General features: G+C 40.7%; 2 protein-coding genes across 8 annotated transcripts in view; one reads left to right on the plus strand and one right to left on the minus strand.

Moving 5' to 3' along the window:
* The window catches only part of WDR64 (WD repeat domain 64), a 69589-nt gene extending 67735 nt beyond the window's left edge, over positions 1 to 1854 (minus strand). For 3 of the 7 annotated variants that reach the window (XM_063390372.1, XM_063390374.1, XM_063390373.1), the window contains exon 1: positions 1700 to 1854. In XM_063390372.1, coding sequence (XP_063246442.1) covers positions 1700 to 1854 — 155 coding nt within the window. Of the gene's footprint in view, positions 1 to 1338; positions 1504 to 1699 lie in introns of those variants that run through there. The other 4 variants (XM_063390376.1, XM_063390378.1, XM_063390377.1 and 1 more) reach the window with 4 other exon arrangements.
* Positions 1855 to 1901: 47 nt separating this feature from the next.
* Positions 1902 to 16973, plus strand: OPN3 (opsin 3). Its single transcript, XM_063390382.1, has 4 exons — positions 1902 to 2253; positions 12158 to 12477; positions 13415 to 13666; positions 16199 to 16973. The coding sequence occupies exons 1-4, from the start codon at positions 1902 to 1904 to the stop codon at positions 16466 to 16468; spliced, it is 1194 nt and encodes a 397-aa protein (XP_063246452.1). The 3' UTR covers positions 16469 to 16973.
* Positions 16974 to 17419: the final 446 nt, after the last annotated feature.

Below are 17419 nucleotides of genomic sequence, written 5' to 3' on the forward strand. Positions count from 1 at the left end.
TATGGGTTCTCTTATCTTCTACAAATTCAAAGACATCTAGAGGGAGTATTTGTGGCAGGTGCTGTAGTGAAATACCTCTTCAAAACCCTAAGTATATAATGGAATCTGCCAGTGGACACTATATTGCCTGGCATGTACTACTTGCTACACTAAATTTTTCCACTTCTTACCACCTTTTCTCTCCTTTCATTTTGCAGGGATAGAAAGACACACCAATTAAGATTTTTCTTTACAGGCAGAGGATAGAGATGTCTTGTTCTCAGTGAGGTGTAGTATTAATTTAGTTCAGTCATGTCATTGTTAGACTTTTAGAATGCAGTGACTGTTCTAAACAAACCCCTAACTGTGCATTGATATAGTATTTTTGCACATGGTCTGCCATGTACAGGTAAGTTTCTTTTTTGGATGAGGAGAGACAAAATTATGTCTTCCCTAAAACTGATGCTCAAGTACTGTGGTCTATTACCAGAAATTTTAGAAATTCATGTGTTCTGTAACTACAATTTTTATGGCAGAAAACATACAATTGATTTTGAAAAAGGAAGCTGCTCCTTCCTTTGCAATGAGAAAAGCCTTGTCGACCAGTGATGAAGAAACAGACCGCACCAGCTTTTTAATGTAAGTTTCAATTACTGATTACATCATATATGAGATTTAACAACATGGATCGTAAATAAAGCTAACATCAATAAGAATAAGTACTTTAATCAGTGTTTAATTTTTCTGACCTATGACTTTGTTCCTACTGCCTTGTTTTACAGCAGTAATTTGTCATATAAAATTCACTGCCATGAGAAGCCCATAATTTCCATATAGGTTTGTTCTGAAAGACATCAAAACTACCTCAACTATCCATGTTTTCAATCTCAGTTCACCCTTAGTCTAGACCATTTAACACCACTGTGTATTAGAGAAAAAAAAAAAAAAAGCTATTTTTTTGACAAGACATGTATCCATTAAAACATTAAAATGTTGTTGCTTTCACAGCTGATTTTTTTTTTAAACTAAAGTAAGAATAGACCTAAACGGAAAGTTTTCTTCGGGCCCTTAAGAAGGCTGTCACTTAGCAACACATGTTAAAGCAAACAAACCAGAGGTCTCCCTGTGAGGAAAACCGATGCTTGGTCTGGCGAGGTGTTGTGGGTGTAGAACCCCGGTGAGCAAAATTCGCAGTGAAACACTCCGGGGTGGGCTGGGCTTGGAGACAGCGCAGCCACCCTAACACAGCTGGGGCTGAGCGGGCACAGCTAGAGCTGCACACAGGCAGGCCTGCACAACAGACACTGGAGACACAGGTATAAAATAGGAGACTTCACGGTGCACACTGTGGTGTCCTACCTGCCCCGTGGCTGACAGAAACAGCGTTCACTCACACCACACCTTTGCACGGGCCATGGTGTTGCCAGGTCGCTTTGTGGGGTTCCAACTCCTAGAGCCAAGCTGTGAGCACTGCGGGGAGCCTCCTGAGAAGACACTATTGCCGCAATAGGAGTTTTCAATGGCAGGACGTCTGGGCAAGACGCCTAAATAGATATGAGATCTGCCTCTTCCCGGAGCTGGCCGCAGAGCAGGTCTGCCCAGACGCGGCCCCCGTGAGGGAAGCGCTGCTGACGGCAGCCGTGGCACAGCCAAAGTGCACAGAGGATTTTTAAGGAAGAGGAGACATCAGCCATACCCCAGCCACAACCGGGCTGCTCACCGTGCTAAGAGCGCCAGAAACGCTGTTTGATCGGGAGGAGCCATGCCCGGCCCGGGCCCCGGGGCAGGCGGGGGCGAAGCCACTCGAGGGCGCGCCCTCCGTGGGCGGGAAGGCAGCGGGGACTCCTCCTCCTGCCCACAGCAGCGGTGTGCCATGGGGCTGGGAGCGGGCACGGAGGCTTAGCCCGCTCCGGCCGGGAGCCATGCCCGCGGGGAACGGCACGGGCACCTCCAGCCGCCCGGAGCCCGCGGCGCCCGAGCAGGAGGGGCCGGGCGAGCGGCCCCTCTTCAGCGCCGGCACCTACGAGCTGCTGGCGCTGCTGGTCGCCACCATCGGCATGCTGGGCATGTGCAACAACTTGCTGGTGTTGGTGCTCTACTACAAGTTCAAGCGGCTCCGCACGCCCACCAACCTCTTCCTCGTCAACATCAGCCTCAGCGACCTGCTGGTGTCCGTCTTCGGCGTGAGCCTTACCTTCATGTCCTGCCTGAGGAGCCGCTGGGTGTGGGACGCCGCCGGCTGCGTCTGGGACGGCTTCAGCAGCAGCCTCTTCGGTGGGTGCCGGGGCCGCGGGCGCCGCCTGTCCCTCGCTGTCCCGCTGGGTCCCTCCTCGCCCGCTTCTACCGGCGGTCCCGCGCCCGTGCCCGCTTCCCAACCTCCGCACCCGCCCCGTGCCCGCTTCCCAACCGTCCCAACCGCCCCGTGCCCGCTTCCCAACCGCCCCACCCGCCCCGTGCCCGCTTCCCACCCGCCCCGTGCCCGCTTCCCAACCTCCGCACCCGCCCCGTGCCCGCTTCCCAACCTCCCCACCCGCCCCGTGCCCGCTTCCCAACCTCCCCACCCGCCCCGTGCCCGCTTCCCAACCTCCCCACCCGCCCCGTGCCCGCTTCCCAACCGCCCCACCTGCCCCGATCCCCCTTCCCACCCGCTCCGTCCCCCCTTCCCAGCTGCCCCAGCCTCCGCATCCCTGCCGCTCCCGCGGGGCAGTCCGGCCCGGGGGGGGTTCAAGTCGCCGCCCTGGCGGGGGGATGGAGCCGGCGCTTTTTGGTAAAAAAAGAGCTACAGTGCTGGAGAAGGCGATCCAAAAAAAAAAAAAAAAAAAAAAAAAAAGGAAATTATTCGAGAATCAATTTTTCGACCTCCGCCTTTGCCTGTATAAGGTGTGATGGGACATTTAGGGAAAAGGGCAGCTGCGCTGCTAGAAGAGGTCTCGAGTTGACCGAGTGATGCGCAGAATTCATGAGCATAAATGACTGTATTTTATAGGAGGAAAGTATTGCAATCTGTGGATAAGGAGCACGTATGATTCTGGGTGTAGGGTCAGCAGCGTTCTGCCTCCCTGGAACAGGTGGAAAAGCTGCTCCCCAGCAGCCTTCTCACTGCTGCAACTTGTCTGTTTATAAAGCTATGCAGTGTCTGGCAGTGCCTTGAATTTCCTTATCCATACATGAAATTTTGGGCACCATCCTTCAGTCATAACGGTGCCACAGTCGGGCTTTGGGAAACCACTGATTCCCGTGAAATTTTAGCACTGCAGAAGCAGTACTTACACTATTTCCATTTTCAAAACCTATAAGCTCTTCACTGCATTTCTTCCTGAAATGAATACATAGCCTTTGCAGAGGTCTGCAGAAGAACAGGTTGTAGTCCAGTTATGTACATGCAGCCTCTTCAAAGGAATATTGCTTTTTCTTTACCAGTAAAGGATGCTGCAAAAGAAGAGACTCATGTTTCTAACGGTGAAAGTAAATGTTTGGCTAACCAGTAATGAAATCTAAAGCTCATATTAGATACTTTTGGCAGAGGTGTATAAAATTAGAGGTGGATCACAGTGCACCCACTGGACATATATACACTGAAAATTGACTCTAGGGTGATACATTAAAGTCTGCAATGAGCTTTGTAGCTTTCCTGCATACATAACCTTTGATTCACATGGCTCTGTGGTCTGCATTTGGTGGGCTACTCTGCCAAGGTGCATGGTTGCTCATGCTTGATTTGAGTACTGCTGCATAGTGCAGCAAAAATTTTATGTCTTGAAAGTTATGGTGGGGGCAGGATGTAGTTAATCATTTGTGCAGTGTTTGGTACCAGATGATTTCTGCAGTGCAGAAATCTGCTCTCAGACGTTTGTGTAGCTGTTGGTATCAGGGAAAGTACTAGAGAACCTCGCTGGCATAAGTTTATTTCCATCACTCAGCCTGTTCAAATTCTTGAGAAACTCAAGTACTTGTCTGCCAAACAGATGCTGCCAGACAACTGAATGTTAATCTTACAGAGCAGATGTAAAGTACAGTTCTGTTTCAACCTTTATCTCTTATATATAATACTTATTATTTTTGATGGAGGCATTTTCCATGTAGGTTCAAAAAATAAGGTACAAGGGTACCTTTATTATTTTTACCCTTTACAATAAGGGTAAAGCACCAGACTATAATAATCTCATAGCATCTTCTGAAATAGTAGAAATAGAAACAATGAGGTGTAAAAATTGGCAAGGAAATTGCTTGATCACATGTGGCTTTTAATTTCTGTTTATTTTGAGATATGCTACATTATTTGTTACTAGAAATATATTTAGTGTTGATTCTTTCCTGCATCCTTCTATTTAATTTTTTTTTCTGAAAGAAATGTGGGGAAATTCATGGGCCTTGTCTAGAGAGTTGTCAAGTTAGCATCTGTGGTTTGTAAAATTACATCTTCCTGTGGTTGGTCATGTTATGTTCCTCCTCCATAATGTTCTTCATTTGGAAGAATTTTTTTATTACTATTATTAAAAAAGTGCATGTTTGTGTGTAGTTGATCATATGAAAGTGGAGAGTAAATGCACAACTTAATGCTCAGGAATGATGCCTTAGTTTACTTTTTTCAGCTGTCATGTAAAGCAATCAAAAATACTTAACTTGGCTATCATAATTGAATGCTAATCTGATAAAGTGACGTCTAATTTTAACCTCCACAATATTGTTTTCATGGTCTCATCTAGAAATAGAAGGATTGTTCTTTCCTGTGTTTGAAGATAAGTGGTTCCCCACCTGCATAGGAAAGCAGGGGCATGTCAATGCTGAGGAAAAAGAAATTATAAATGATGCCCTGCAGGTAGCATCATACTCTGTTTGCCATCTGGATTATCTGGATTATTGCTACTATGCCTTCTTTTTACATTTTGTAATGTGTTTATGGAAAAACCAGTAATTTGAAGGTTTGTTTGCTTGTTCCTGTTTGGTAATGTTTTGTTTTTGGTTTTTTCTTTGGGGAATTTTTGGTGGTGGGTTTTTTTTGTTGTTGTTTTTAGTTGGGTGGGTTTTTTTTCTTTGTTTGTTTATTCCTCCCCCTGATGATAGTGGTGAAGACACTGATTAAAGACATCATTCAGAGTAACCAGGTATTACATTTATAAAAATATAACAGCCCAAGTCACCTGTTATCTTGAGGTGGTGGTGGTAGGGAAAGTAATGTAATGGAAGTCTTACATGTGTATTACTTACAAGTGCTTCTGAAAGTATAACAGTCTCCCCAGGAACTTTTGGTAATACAAAGTACATTCGTTGGTCAGAAAATATACAAAATTGACAGCTTTGAAAAGTGAAGTTCTCATTAACTAAGCAGGGTGCTTACAGCTTTGCGGTAGTCAGTGGCACAGTAAGCCACAGTGACACAATAAAGTGGTGGTAGCTCTGATACCATGGATATGGAGTCTCTTAAATCATAACAGATCACGTGAGGTTACTTTAGTGGTGTGGGTACATCCTGGGGTTGGACCCAGTCTGGCTCATTTGAGATGAGATGACCAAAACCTCTTTATTTACAGCTTTGTGATTTCATTCTTGGTTATGATCTTGGACATTTTCTTTGTACGAGTGCTTCTTATTTTGCCAGCGAGTTGGAGGCGTGTTAAGATCCGGAACTTAAACACTGTAAGCAGATGTTCACAGTCTGAAACTTTTAAATTGAGAAGATGGCAGCAGAACTACAGATTGTCTCCCTAGGAATAAATGGCTGGATTTTGTGTTCCTCACTAGTCTACTTCTGCATTATCATAACTTTATGTGACACAAGCCCATGTAGTAACATCTGCTTTTGAGCTGCATTGCACAGCTCAGAACCTGATGTTTGTGCTACTGCCTATGTTTTCTGTGACTTGAAAGATTTTCATTGAGCCTTTAGAAGGTACAGAGACCTGCTTGCTACAGTGCAAAACTGATCATTTTGACTACTGTACATCTGTGCTTGTAAATAACAGTCCCTATTTTCTTTTACTCGTTAGAGTCTGAAGTCAAGATACAGTTTAGGTACATATTTTCATAGCAGACGCTGCGAGAAGGGCTTTTTTTCTCCACTTACAAAGCCATTCTTAGCACCTCATATATTAGTCAAGGGAAAACGACATAAATGATTACCTGACAAGTCTTAGTCTAAGCTTTTGTGACGTAGTTGTCTGTTTTAGACGCTAATCCCCACTTAATTTTGTTTCACTGAGTTCCGGTGTTTATTTTGTTATAGGTGATGTATCCTGGTGTGATATGATAGCTGCACATCAATTAAGTGATGTATTTATACCATGAGGGCCACCTTTTTATGGAGGTGTGCAGTCAGCTCTGTGCTGGCTCTACTGCATCTGCCACTCTCTCTTTATGTAAAAAGCTTCTAACTCTTTCCCTGTGTGTAGTAAACCAAGCTGTAAGTAGTAGAGATCTGTGTAATCTCTTTATCTGATTTAGCAATACAACTCATATCTGGGAGGTGTGCTGCCTATCACTAACAGCATAGCTTTTTGGTTATGATTTCTGGAGAAGACACCTGACAGCTAAACATACCCAAAAGTCTTGGTTAGCAGACATAGATAATTCCTTTCTTCAGGTAAGAGGGTAATTGTGAAATACAGGGTCAGGGTGTCATGATCTTTGTGTATACCTGCTGCGTTCTCACAGATATTCAAGGGGTTTTTTTGAATGATAGTGACTGTCAGAACTTGATGTGTACAAGAGAAATTTGTGTACTGCTCACCCCCCAGGCAGTGGGTGTCTGCTTTAATGCCTTCTGTACATAGAAATAGGCCCTGAGGTTTTGAGGTAAACTGGTTTTATCACATGGAGCATACACACATAACCCCTGAAGAATAAATCACTTCAGCTAAAAGTAATGGTAGCTAAACCATTGGCCAGTACTGGTGTTCTAACACCTTCTAAGTTTAATTGTGCAAAGGGAGAAAGGAGTGAAAAAAAGTGGTTGATAGCAGGAATGGTCTTGAGGAACAGGCTCTTTATCTGATGCAGTCTCTTGACAGAAGATTGCATAGTCGGAGTGTACTCTGGGGTAGGCTTTATATCATTAAACTTTGTTTGTGATTGAAAGGCTACTGTTACTGAAGCGTGATTAGAGACCTCTGTCTTTCCTAACTGTAAGCTGTTTTCATAAGAGTAAAAAAACCACTCCCAGATTTTAATGTCAAATTAATTAAAAGTATTATGCCTCTTCTGGACAAATTACCATTGGTATGTAGCAGCTAGATCTTGACGAGCTGCCAAACCAATTTGGAAATCTGGGTGTATGCTCCATTACAGTAATGTGAACTAGAGGATGAGAAAAATTGTAAGAGTTTTACAGACTGTACTCTCCTGTGAAAAGCTATGCTGTGTACAGCTTGTACAGCTGAGGTTCTTTTGTTTGTTTCAAGGCAAGCTGATAACACCACCACCACGCCCACCAAACACTGAAGTAAGGATTAATTGCTTGAGAGTGTCTTGTGGACCTGGCTTCAGTTACAGCCTGTTCAGCTAAGGCTTTTCCCTGCACAGTGACAGTGATGTCCTGTGGCACCCTCTTGCATTACCCATGTATGTTATATGCACTGATTTAATCTCACTAAAAGCATTTTCAATTGTTACTCAGCAGATAGTTTTAGGATCTTGTGTTACAAATAGCTGGAGGCTCAATCAGCATGCTTTCAGCTTTAGCTTTTTTTTTTTTCCCAGAGTGAGTTAATCACTTGGAATATGGAATTTGGAAGAGGTGATTTATTTCACCATAATTTTATAGGACAGCTACATATAAAATATACTTGAAGCCTGTTATGTCTAAGAGAAGTGTTTTTCCCCTGCCTAGATTTGAATGCAGATGTTAAAATTGCTTGAAAAATTAGCAGTGATACATAGCTGGTGCCTAAAACTTATTGTAATGCCTAATTGCTGAATTCAAATAGACTGGTTATATATTTTGTACCACAAAACTAGAGAGTGCAACACCTTTTCTTGCCATGGACAGGAACTTGCTTCTACTAAATTGCTGCTGTCTAGCTTTTCAGACATGAAAAGAGGTGAGGAGGGATTGCAGATGGGTGGCTTTCTTCTGTGATTAGGTATGAAAAATAGTCATTCAGCACTTGAATGTAGGGCAATGATTAATTGATATAGAAAATAATGTGGCCTTTGACAGAAGCCACGGTCTGTCTCAGAAATGGATCTTATTTGCTACATGATGCTGCAGTTGCTCTGTAGAGATGCCCAGTGATTGGGAATATTTGATATCACCCCTGACCAAATTATAGGCCATGCTTGGGGCAGGGGCTCAATATGAAAATAAGGTGCATCTTGCATGGAGAGGGCAGAAGCTGTTGTGATTGTTCAAACCTGTTGAAACAAACACTTCAGTTCTGAAGGCACTGCAATATTTTTCTTCTAATTAAGGATTACAAAGTAAGAATATACACATTGTATGATATAACAGTGCAGCTTAGCTGTGTTTTGCAGTCTTCTCTGTGATGACCTACACCATGCAGATTGAAGTATTTAATGATGTATCCAGAACTGACTCCTGGAAAAGCCCAGAACAGGGAAGAGATAATTATCACATAGGGTACATAATCAAATCTACACTAAATGCAGTGTTTCAGTAGGAAAACAATACAAAAAGGCAAAAATGAGAATTTTCTTCATAAACATCCAAATAACAAGAAGTAGATTGTCACTGCTCCCTGATGCTGTGTGGCTGGCTGCTGGAGGAGATGCAAAATAGAAATTGCAAACTAGTGGCTTAAACAAGAAGACACTTCAGTTTTGCTACTTTTATCTGCAGCTTCAGTGGAAATGACCCCATCTGTGCCAGGGTAATTGCCCAGGCTTAAATCAGAGCTAAAACTAGCAACAGTTCCTAAATGCAAAGAGTGTTTATGTTTATAACCAGCACTTACAGATAGGAGCATTTTCTGAGATGAAAATCTGTCTATCAGACATGCAGTCTCTGTAAACATTGGGCAGTAAAGTCTTTCTGAAAGAATTAGAAAGAGTGAATTGCTGGTAGAGTAAATCAGCCCTCAGAATCTTGGGTCCTAGCCTTGAATCAAAATATGTAGATCTCCAGTACCTCAAGAAGCATAACAAAATATGTTTCAGATGAAAGGTAGAAATTGGTTTGAAATGCACATTTTTGCTAAGGGAGGAGCTTATAGCCAAACAATAACCATGATGGCTTTCTGTAACAGATTTGGTTTTTTAATCAGCACACATTTCATCATATTAAAATACGCAACTCACTCAGGATGAAATTTAATAATTTCCAGAAAAGCTCCTGTAGAGGAGTGGGGGCAGGGAGAGAAGTAAAATTCAGTGCTTTCCTCTGCACTAGACTACAGAAACGGAATGAAACACTGAAAACGGAGCCATAGGCATGCATAAATCATACATATGCTGTGACCTGCATTTCCTGCCTCATGTCTGTGTGCTGCCAGACACTCCTTGAATACCAACAGAAGAGGGATTTGCATTTGGTGCATACTGTCCAGCAGGCTGTCCAAGGTCCCATTTACAGTTCAGGGAGGAAAATTCAAGTATGTCTTTCAAGAGCAGTGCTTTCAGACTGAAAGAGGCTTGATAGAACACTGTTCAAATACTTATGTGCACATACAGATTTTTAGAGATATTGAGCATCCTATGACTTCTTTGAGAGTGTCAAGGACTTGGTAAATTATTGCTTGTGAACACCTCTATTTTCAGCCAAGCATGTGTGCTTTTGATTACTTTGTCATAGCTGGAATTCAGCACTCATAAAAGGGATGGGGAAGTTTTAAGACAACCCAGGGACATTAGTCATTGAATACTGTTGAATGAAGGAAGGTGGTAAAAAGCAAAAGGTTAATTTAGGTCTTCTGACTCATCATGCTGAGGAGCTGCTCTTTCTCTTCACTGATCAGAGAAAGCTGCAGTGCACTATATAAGCAAACTGAGCCTTTAGTTGAGTGATGTGATTTTCCTCCATAAACATGTCTGTGGATGACTACCATAATTGTCAGGTAAACTATTGTAATTCCTAATCTTCGAGTAAGAGAAATGGAAGGGAACTTTTTGCCTTACCTTGTGTTCAGGAAGAAGACTGCATTTGATTGAATAAAGCACTTACCTGAGTCAGTGTAAGTGTAGAATAGTACCTATAAAATCCTGTAGTCATTTTCTAATGCCTGCTAATATTTTTCTTAGATCCACATCATTTAATGTATTTTCAGCATGTTAGGTCACAAAAAAGGGTGTGGAGGACTATTTTTCAACTTCATTAACACCCCCCCAAAACAAACAAACAAACAAACAAAAACAACAACAACAACAACAAAAAACCACCAACAAAAAACCACCAAAACAACAACAAACCACAAACATAAAACCCACCAACAACCCCAAATGTAGATCTTTGGAAGCCTTCTGGCCCACATTTGCTAGTCTGATTTCAAACTATGAAAGTGAAATTCTACAGCAATGATTTGTACAAGGAAAAAAACCCACAAAACTCAATGTGAAAGGTCCCAATGTTGGCCAACAATGTCTCATCTTTTTGTGATGCAAGTTTAAAAATAGCTAGGAAAAAAATAAAATAGAAAATTGTTTTATTTAAAAGAGATCTGTGGAAGAGTGTGACATTTTCTTTTAGAGTGGGCAATTCTCTTAATCAAGACAGCTTTCTAAGCTCGCCTCTTTTAAAAAGGGAATCCTTTAATAACTGCAGCATAAAGTAACTTCCTTAGAATCCTAAAGGATATCCTACTGGGACATACTTGGCTAATAATAAACTGCTTTTGCTTTTGAATACCTTTACAGAGAGGCTATGTGTTACTCTAGATTTTGTTACTCTTGGTTGTCTTCCTAAAATCCATGTTGCTGGTCCTTCTGTGCTGTTGTTAATTTATCTTCAATAAATGTTTATCCTTTTTTCAAAGTGAGATCAGGTTCCTGCTGAGTATAAGATGGTTGTTCTCTCTTTGGTGGTGCAATCTGCTTAGTTAACCTTCTTAGAGCTGTATACATGCATGTTATGGCACATATGGGTGTGCTTGGAGAAATTAAGTGCTGTGCACTTGAAATGAAAAATCACTTGTGCTTTGTATTAGATAAAATCTGTACAGATTTAGAAACAGATAACTGTGTAATCTCACAGAGTGCTGTGAAATGCACCCTTTTGTTGTTTAAGAGCCTGAATGGATGACTGAATCATAACACGTTTCAGGTTATTGGCAGTTGCCTGATGGACAATTTGGGTTTTGATCATCAAGTGTTACAGACCATTGAAATAGAAATTCTTGTATTCTAATCAAGACAGAAAGCCTTGGCTTCATGAAATTATAAAAGTATCTGGATAGGGTAATACTGAGAGCTGAAGATAATGTGTGGTTTCTCTCATGACGTGTTAATAATTGTGTACTGGGTTTGAGGTGGACAGAAAAGGAATAGAGTGCATAAATAAACAACTGGTATTTTTATGAAAACTGCAAGATAGAAAAGGACACTCAAAATAATGGAATATGTTTCAGATGAGACACCTTCAGCAATGTAATGCTCTGGCTTCCTGGTTCTTCTTGGAATGCAAAGACTTCCAGGATATCTTGAGATAAATTGGAATTGTTCTAGTCCTTTTGTTCATATTAAAGATGCACATCTCTGCTTTCAGTTGCTGAAGGGTTTCTTTAATTTCAGTCTCAACTCTCAATTCACTAAGTTTCTAAGAGGTTTTTTTTTTGTTGCTGATTATCTCAGTTTTATATGATAGCTTTTCCTTTTAAAAACCCTAAACAACAACAGCCAAAGGAAACCACAAACCCCAAGGAACATATATATAACAGCAACAAACTCTACAGCAATGCCAGTAGAAAAAAACCCCAATCCTTGGACCATAATACCTCACTTAATGAAGTAATGTTTAGGAAGAAGTATTGGCTTGGTCTCTTTTTCCCTGTCCCACTTCTTAGCCATTGTACATCATGGACCAGATGTCAGCATCCTACTCTGAGTAGTTTGAAGTTGGTGATTCTGTTTGGCTTAGCAGTTAGTGAGTAATGCACAAAAAATCTTATTGGTGAGCCAGGTCATTTTGAGTTAACCTGCTAGCAAAGGAAACATTTATCAAGAGGAGTTCAGTCCAGTCTACGGTATTTGTGAATAATTTGATTTTCTTTTTTTTTCTTTTTTTTTTTTTCAGGAATTGTTTCAATTATGACTCTCACTGCTCTCGCCTATGAACGGTACATTCGGGTGGTCCATGCAAAAGTGATTGACTTCTCTTGGTCTTGGCGGGCGATCACGTACATCTGGCTGTACTCACTGGCCTGGACTGGAGCTCCTCTTTTGGGCTGGAACAGATACACACTGGAAATTCATGGATTAGGTTGCTCAGTGGACTGGAAGTCAAAAGACCCCAATGACACCTCCTTTGTGCTCCTTTTTTTCCTTGGCTGTCTAGTAGCACCTGTTGGGATCATGGCCTATTGCTATGGCCACATTCTGCATGCAGTAAGAATGGTAAGTTAGTTCAAATAAGACTTGCCTTAATGTAATATTATCAGTGAAAAATGTTGAAGCTGTACATTAAGGTTGGATCCAAGCCAAATTTGCACTCTGACTTTCCTTTTAAACTTTTGAATATTTGATGTTAGATGTTCCATCCAATCCTAGGTTACAGGATTGGGAGAGAACCAGCCTAGAGGTACTAAGGTCTGTTTGTTATGTGGTTTTACTGGCAGGAAGTAGGGAACTGCTTATGCTTGTAATCCACATTAGATCCTCACCTGAAAAATCAATCCAAATCCTTAGTATGAGAAAGTGTTAATGATTCATATTCTGTGGGTAGTTAGTCTGGACCCATTCAAATTTATGGTCAACAGTATCGGCACAATGGATAATTTGTGGAGTATGTTCATGTGCATGTCCTATCTTTTCCTTATCTTATTACTCAGGTAACATGGGAACCTGCTGCCTAGTATTCTGCTTTAGAGATTTCATAATTTTAGGACAACAAACTATGTGACAAACAGCACAGAGAAATCTATTCATGAATTGTCTTTTCTCTAAAGATTTTTTTCACAAATCCACAGGACTGTCTAACTAGTCAAACAAAGGACCACTAATGCAAACTGAACTTGCTTATGCAGTAGCTGAGGGCTGTTTTTCTAAAATACTTGTAACTGCAGCATGCTTTGTAACATATCTGAATTTTTGTTTTCTAGTAGATTGGCTATTCTATTTTTTCTCAGCTTGTATTTTTTTGCACTTAATGTAGAGAATGAAAGTCTAAGAAACATGATGTAAACTTCCAGAAGAATTATGGTTTAAAAGATAAGGTGTATGGTGTCTGTATCTTAAACTAAAAGAGTGAGTCAGTCACGTATAAGTAAATGTAGAACTATTCAGGTTCAAGTAAAACATAAAGCTTTTTTTTTTACTATTTTTTCCTCTACAGCTTCGCTGTGTAGAAGATTTCCAGACAGTTCAAGTGATCAAACTTCTAAGATATGAAAAGAAGGTGGCTAAAATGTGTTTCTTGATGATCTCCACGTTCCTTATTTGTTGGATGCCCTATGCAGTGGTGTCTCTCTTGATAACATATGGCTATAGCAATCTTGTAACTCCAACGGTAGCTATCATCCCATCTTTCTTTGCCAAGTCAAGCACTGCTTATAATCCAGTTATCTATATCTTCATGAGTAGAAAGGTAGGTACATTAAAGGTTTTCTTGTTTGAATTATTAGTAACCAGTATCACAGTTGTGGAATGTAGGTCTGATATACTTTACACTGAAAAAATTTTTTAAAATTTCAACAGCTAGGATAAATGGTAACAATCTAGAAGAAATAAAATCCCTGATGGTTAGATTAGAAATTTGATTTTATATGTGAATTCAAACATTTAGCTCACATGAAAGAGTTGGGAAAGAGTGTCAGAGTTTAAATGTCTAGCCTTGACAGTTTACCTGTGAAATGGGTTGCTGCTAGAAGACCTCATCTGAATCACTCCCTTACCACAGTAGAACTCAATCAAGGGAAGTTTAGAATAATCCGTGTCTGTTTTTTAGGAATAAAAAGCTTGCCTCTGGCTTCTGTGGTATAGCAACACAAGGACTGAAACTGGAAGTGTAATATGCACATTGTAAACTTCTGAAACCAAGGTTGTATAAAGATGTCTGGTGTTTAATAGAATCCTTTGACAAAGGGTAAAAACCATGAATGATTGCTGGAGGGGTCTTGCTGGGTTTTCCTTACCTTTAAACGCATTATAGAGATGGAATTTGCTGTTATTTCCTACACTGGCTTGCAGTTGCCGGGCAGCAGCCTGTAGGGACAAGGCAGCCAAGTCAGTGGGTCTGGGCAGCCAAGCAAAGGCTGAGTGCGGCTCAGATCAGGACTAAGGCCAAAGGGGAGCTTACATGTTTTCCTGAGTAAAAGCAGGAGGCCTCCAGTGTGGCATCTTGCAGTTCTTCCCCTGGAGCTCATTTCACAGCAGGCTGATCCACAGCTACATGGCTGCACAATATCGGAGTTATCCTGGATATGGAAGCTAACAACAATCACATTCAAAAAGGCTTTCTCAACAGAGTCACTTCTGAAATACACTGGCACTGACTCTGTACCTAGTTGTCAGGCTGAGTATCTTATGTGAAAAACATTTTATGGGTTCTGATAGCCAGCAGCAAGTCAAACTTGTACCAGGTATAATGCCAGTAAAGATACAGCCAGGGTAAGTATCAATCATCTGAACACGCTTATTGGAGATGCATTGTGAAGTATTTTTCTCTTCCCTCTAATTCTAAATTAGGACCAAGATGATAGTATTTTTGCTCATTTTTTTTGGATTATTTTACCCTCAGAAGGAATCCTAAAACAAGTTCTCTATAATAGGCTTCCCTTATCTGACCTGGTTCTAACATGCTTGTACTTTCTAACTTCTTTGCTCCTCTGAGGTAGAGCATTACCTCTGAAGTTGTCAAGGCTTCCACATGACCATTCTTTCTCTGAGATTGTCCTTCTATGACATCTTGTAATTAGCTAGTTTCCTTTCCCAACAGGACACACCTATTGCCTTTCCTGTGTTAGAGTAAAATTGATTTTCCACATCAAAACCTTTTTCCAACTTGGCATGTTAGATTGCTTCTCTCATGATATCTGGGAAATTGGAGGCACTGGCCATGCAGGATAATACAGAGTAATCCTTAACATAGCTAATTGGGAGATTAAAAAATGATGTCCTACTCCCTTTTCAGAGAAAAGGTGCATTATTTCCCACCTGCTCCTGGATGTTTGTTGTGTTTGGGGTTTTTGTTGTTTTTGTTTTGGGGTTTTTTGATATTTTGGTTGGTTGATTGAAGTCTTCTTCATACATTCCAGGAAGGCTTGTTACAGGTTATTAAACGAAGGGAAAGTTGCCCTCTTATTTCTTGTAGAACCAGAGTTCTTCCCCAAAGGATCGTATTTGAGCTTTAAATGTGTACAGACATAGAACTACTGAATGAATGCATCCTCTAACCATCATACCTGGATCTTTGTTTTGTGGAAGGGGAGATCATAATTAGAGAATTAATACAGTGCTACTACTGAAATTTCCATTCTGTGTGCTGGTGTGAGCTTTCACTGAATACCTCACATTATTTTGACACACAATAGAAGAGGTTTCCTGTGTCACAGATAGCTGCTAGTTAGCTGAAAGACTTCTGTTCCATCCATATTCAATGGGAACATTTGACTTTTGTGTTACTAAACATTGAAATTTCATTTTGCATCTGTAATATTAAATGCTTTTGTTAAAATTCCAGACCCTGGAGTTACTTAAAAGGAAGAAAACATCCCTTTGTATCCCCTTCCTCACCTTGTTCCTTCACTCTGTATCCTCCTGTGAAGTGTTTGTTACTGAGAATATTCTTCCCCTGCTGGATCTAATGTGTGATTTTTGAATACGGAAACAAAACCTATAGCACACTTTGGAACCTAGTCCTCTTGTCTTTTGCAGATCTTGTAGCTGGTAAATTATTCAGTTGCATTTCAGTGTCCTCTGTCGGCTCAGTGATCCTATTCAGATGTAGAGAAAAAAAGTACCCACTACAAAGGCACCGTGTTTTATTACAGAAACAAACTCAGAAGACATGCAGAAGTCTCTTATTTTGAGTCTTTACTGTACTGTGCCCTTCACTTGCTTGTAGGCGATAGTGAATGCTTAGGAAGCTGATGATCATTCTGTTTGTTCTCTCTTGCAGTTCCGACGCTGCCTTTTGCAGCTCCTGTGCTTTCGCCTGATGAGATTCCAGAGGACCATGAAAGAGACACCAGCAGCAGGGAGTGACAAACCAATACGGCCAATAGTGATGTCTCAGAAAGCAGGGGACAGGCCAAAGAAGAAAGTGACTTTCAGCTCTTCTTCTGTCATTTTTATTATCACCAGTGATGACACTGAGCAAATAGATGACAGCAGTAAATACAATGAGACAAAAGTAAATGTCATCCAAGTAAAGCCACTGCAGGGATGAGTTGAAGAGACACGAGAATGAGATGGATTTCAGCCACTAGACTGTTGAGGCTGGAGACTGGTTTCAGTGGCATTGTCTGTTGGCTGCCAAAGGAAACCACATGCTTAAACTGTGAAATACCAAAGGGGTTCAGCATCTGAAGCTCTCCAAGTAGTTCACTTTTGGTCACAATGTGGAAATCTCTGCTAAAATTGTTGATGGAAGTCATTACTCTGAATTTTCTTCAAGCATATTTTATGATTGCTATTCAGAACTTTTGGTATTTTAATGTTTTCTGTATATTGAGCCTTCAGTGAATAATTAAATGGGTCTTATTTATATAATTTTATTCTCAGTGAAATATTTTTTCCCCACCAACTAGGACATGATCTGATATTGTAGCTTGTTGATTACAGCTTGAAGGGAAGTACTAGAATCTGAGAAAACAATCGTGTTTCAGTGTTTCAGCTGACCTTTCTAAAGATCAAGTAGAGAGTTTGTAAAGAGAAACTACCCACTGCTGAGATTAATGAAGGTAAAGTTTGAGTAATTAACAATAATAGTGTGTGATTCTTTATTAGTTGATGTACAACATACCACACTGACAGTCAAGTAACAATGTATGAAAACTAAACACTAGAAGTTGTGGTAATTTTTTTATCTTATGTACTCTGTTTGAAGTGCAGTGAAATGAGTTGAAACTCCATGAAATGATTTTCATTGAAATAGCGAGATTTCATTTCCTTTCATAAAATTTCATGAAAGGAAATGAAACAAGGAATCAATGAATGAAGTGAAGTGAAAAGACAAAGAAAGAAAATATAAGGAAGTGAAATGAAATTGAAAAAAATGAAAATTCTTTGAAGAAGTTAGATTTTTGGAATGGAATGAAATACAGTGAATCAAAACTTCATGAAGTGATACTGAAATTGCAAGATTTCATTTCCTTTTGTGAAATGCAGAAATTTCATC

This window comes from Prinia subflava, chromosome 2 (assembly GCF_021018805.1).
Source record: "Prinia subflava isolate CZ2003 ecotype Zambia chromosome 2, Cam_Psub_1.2, whole genome shotgun sequence".
NCBI lineage: Eukaryota > Metazoa > Chordata > Aves > Passeriformes > Cisticolidae > Prinia > Prinia subflava.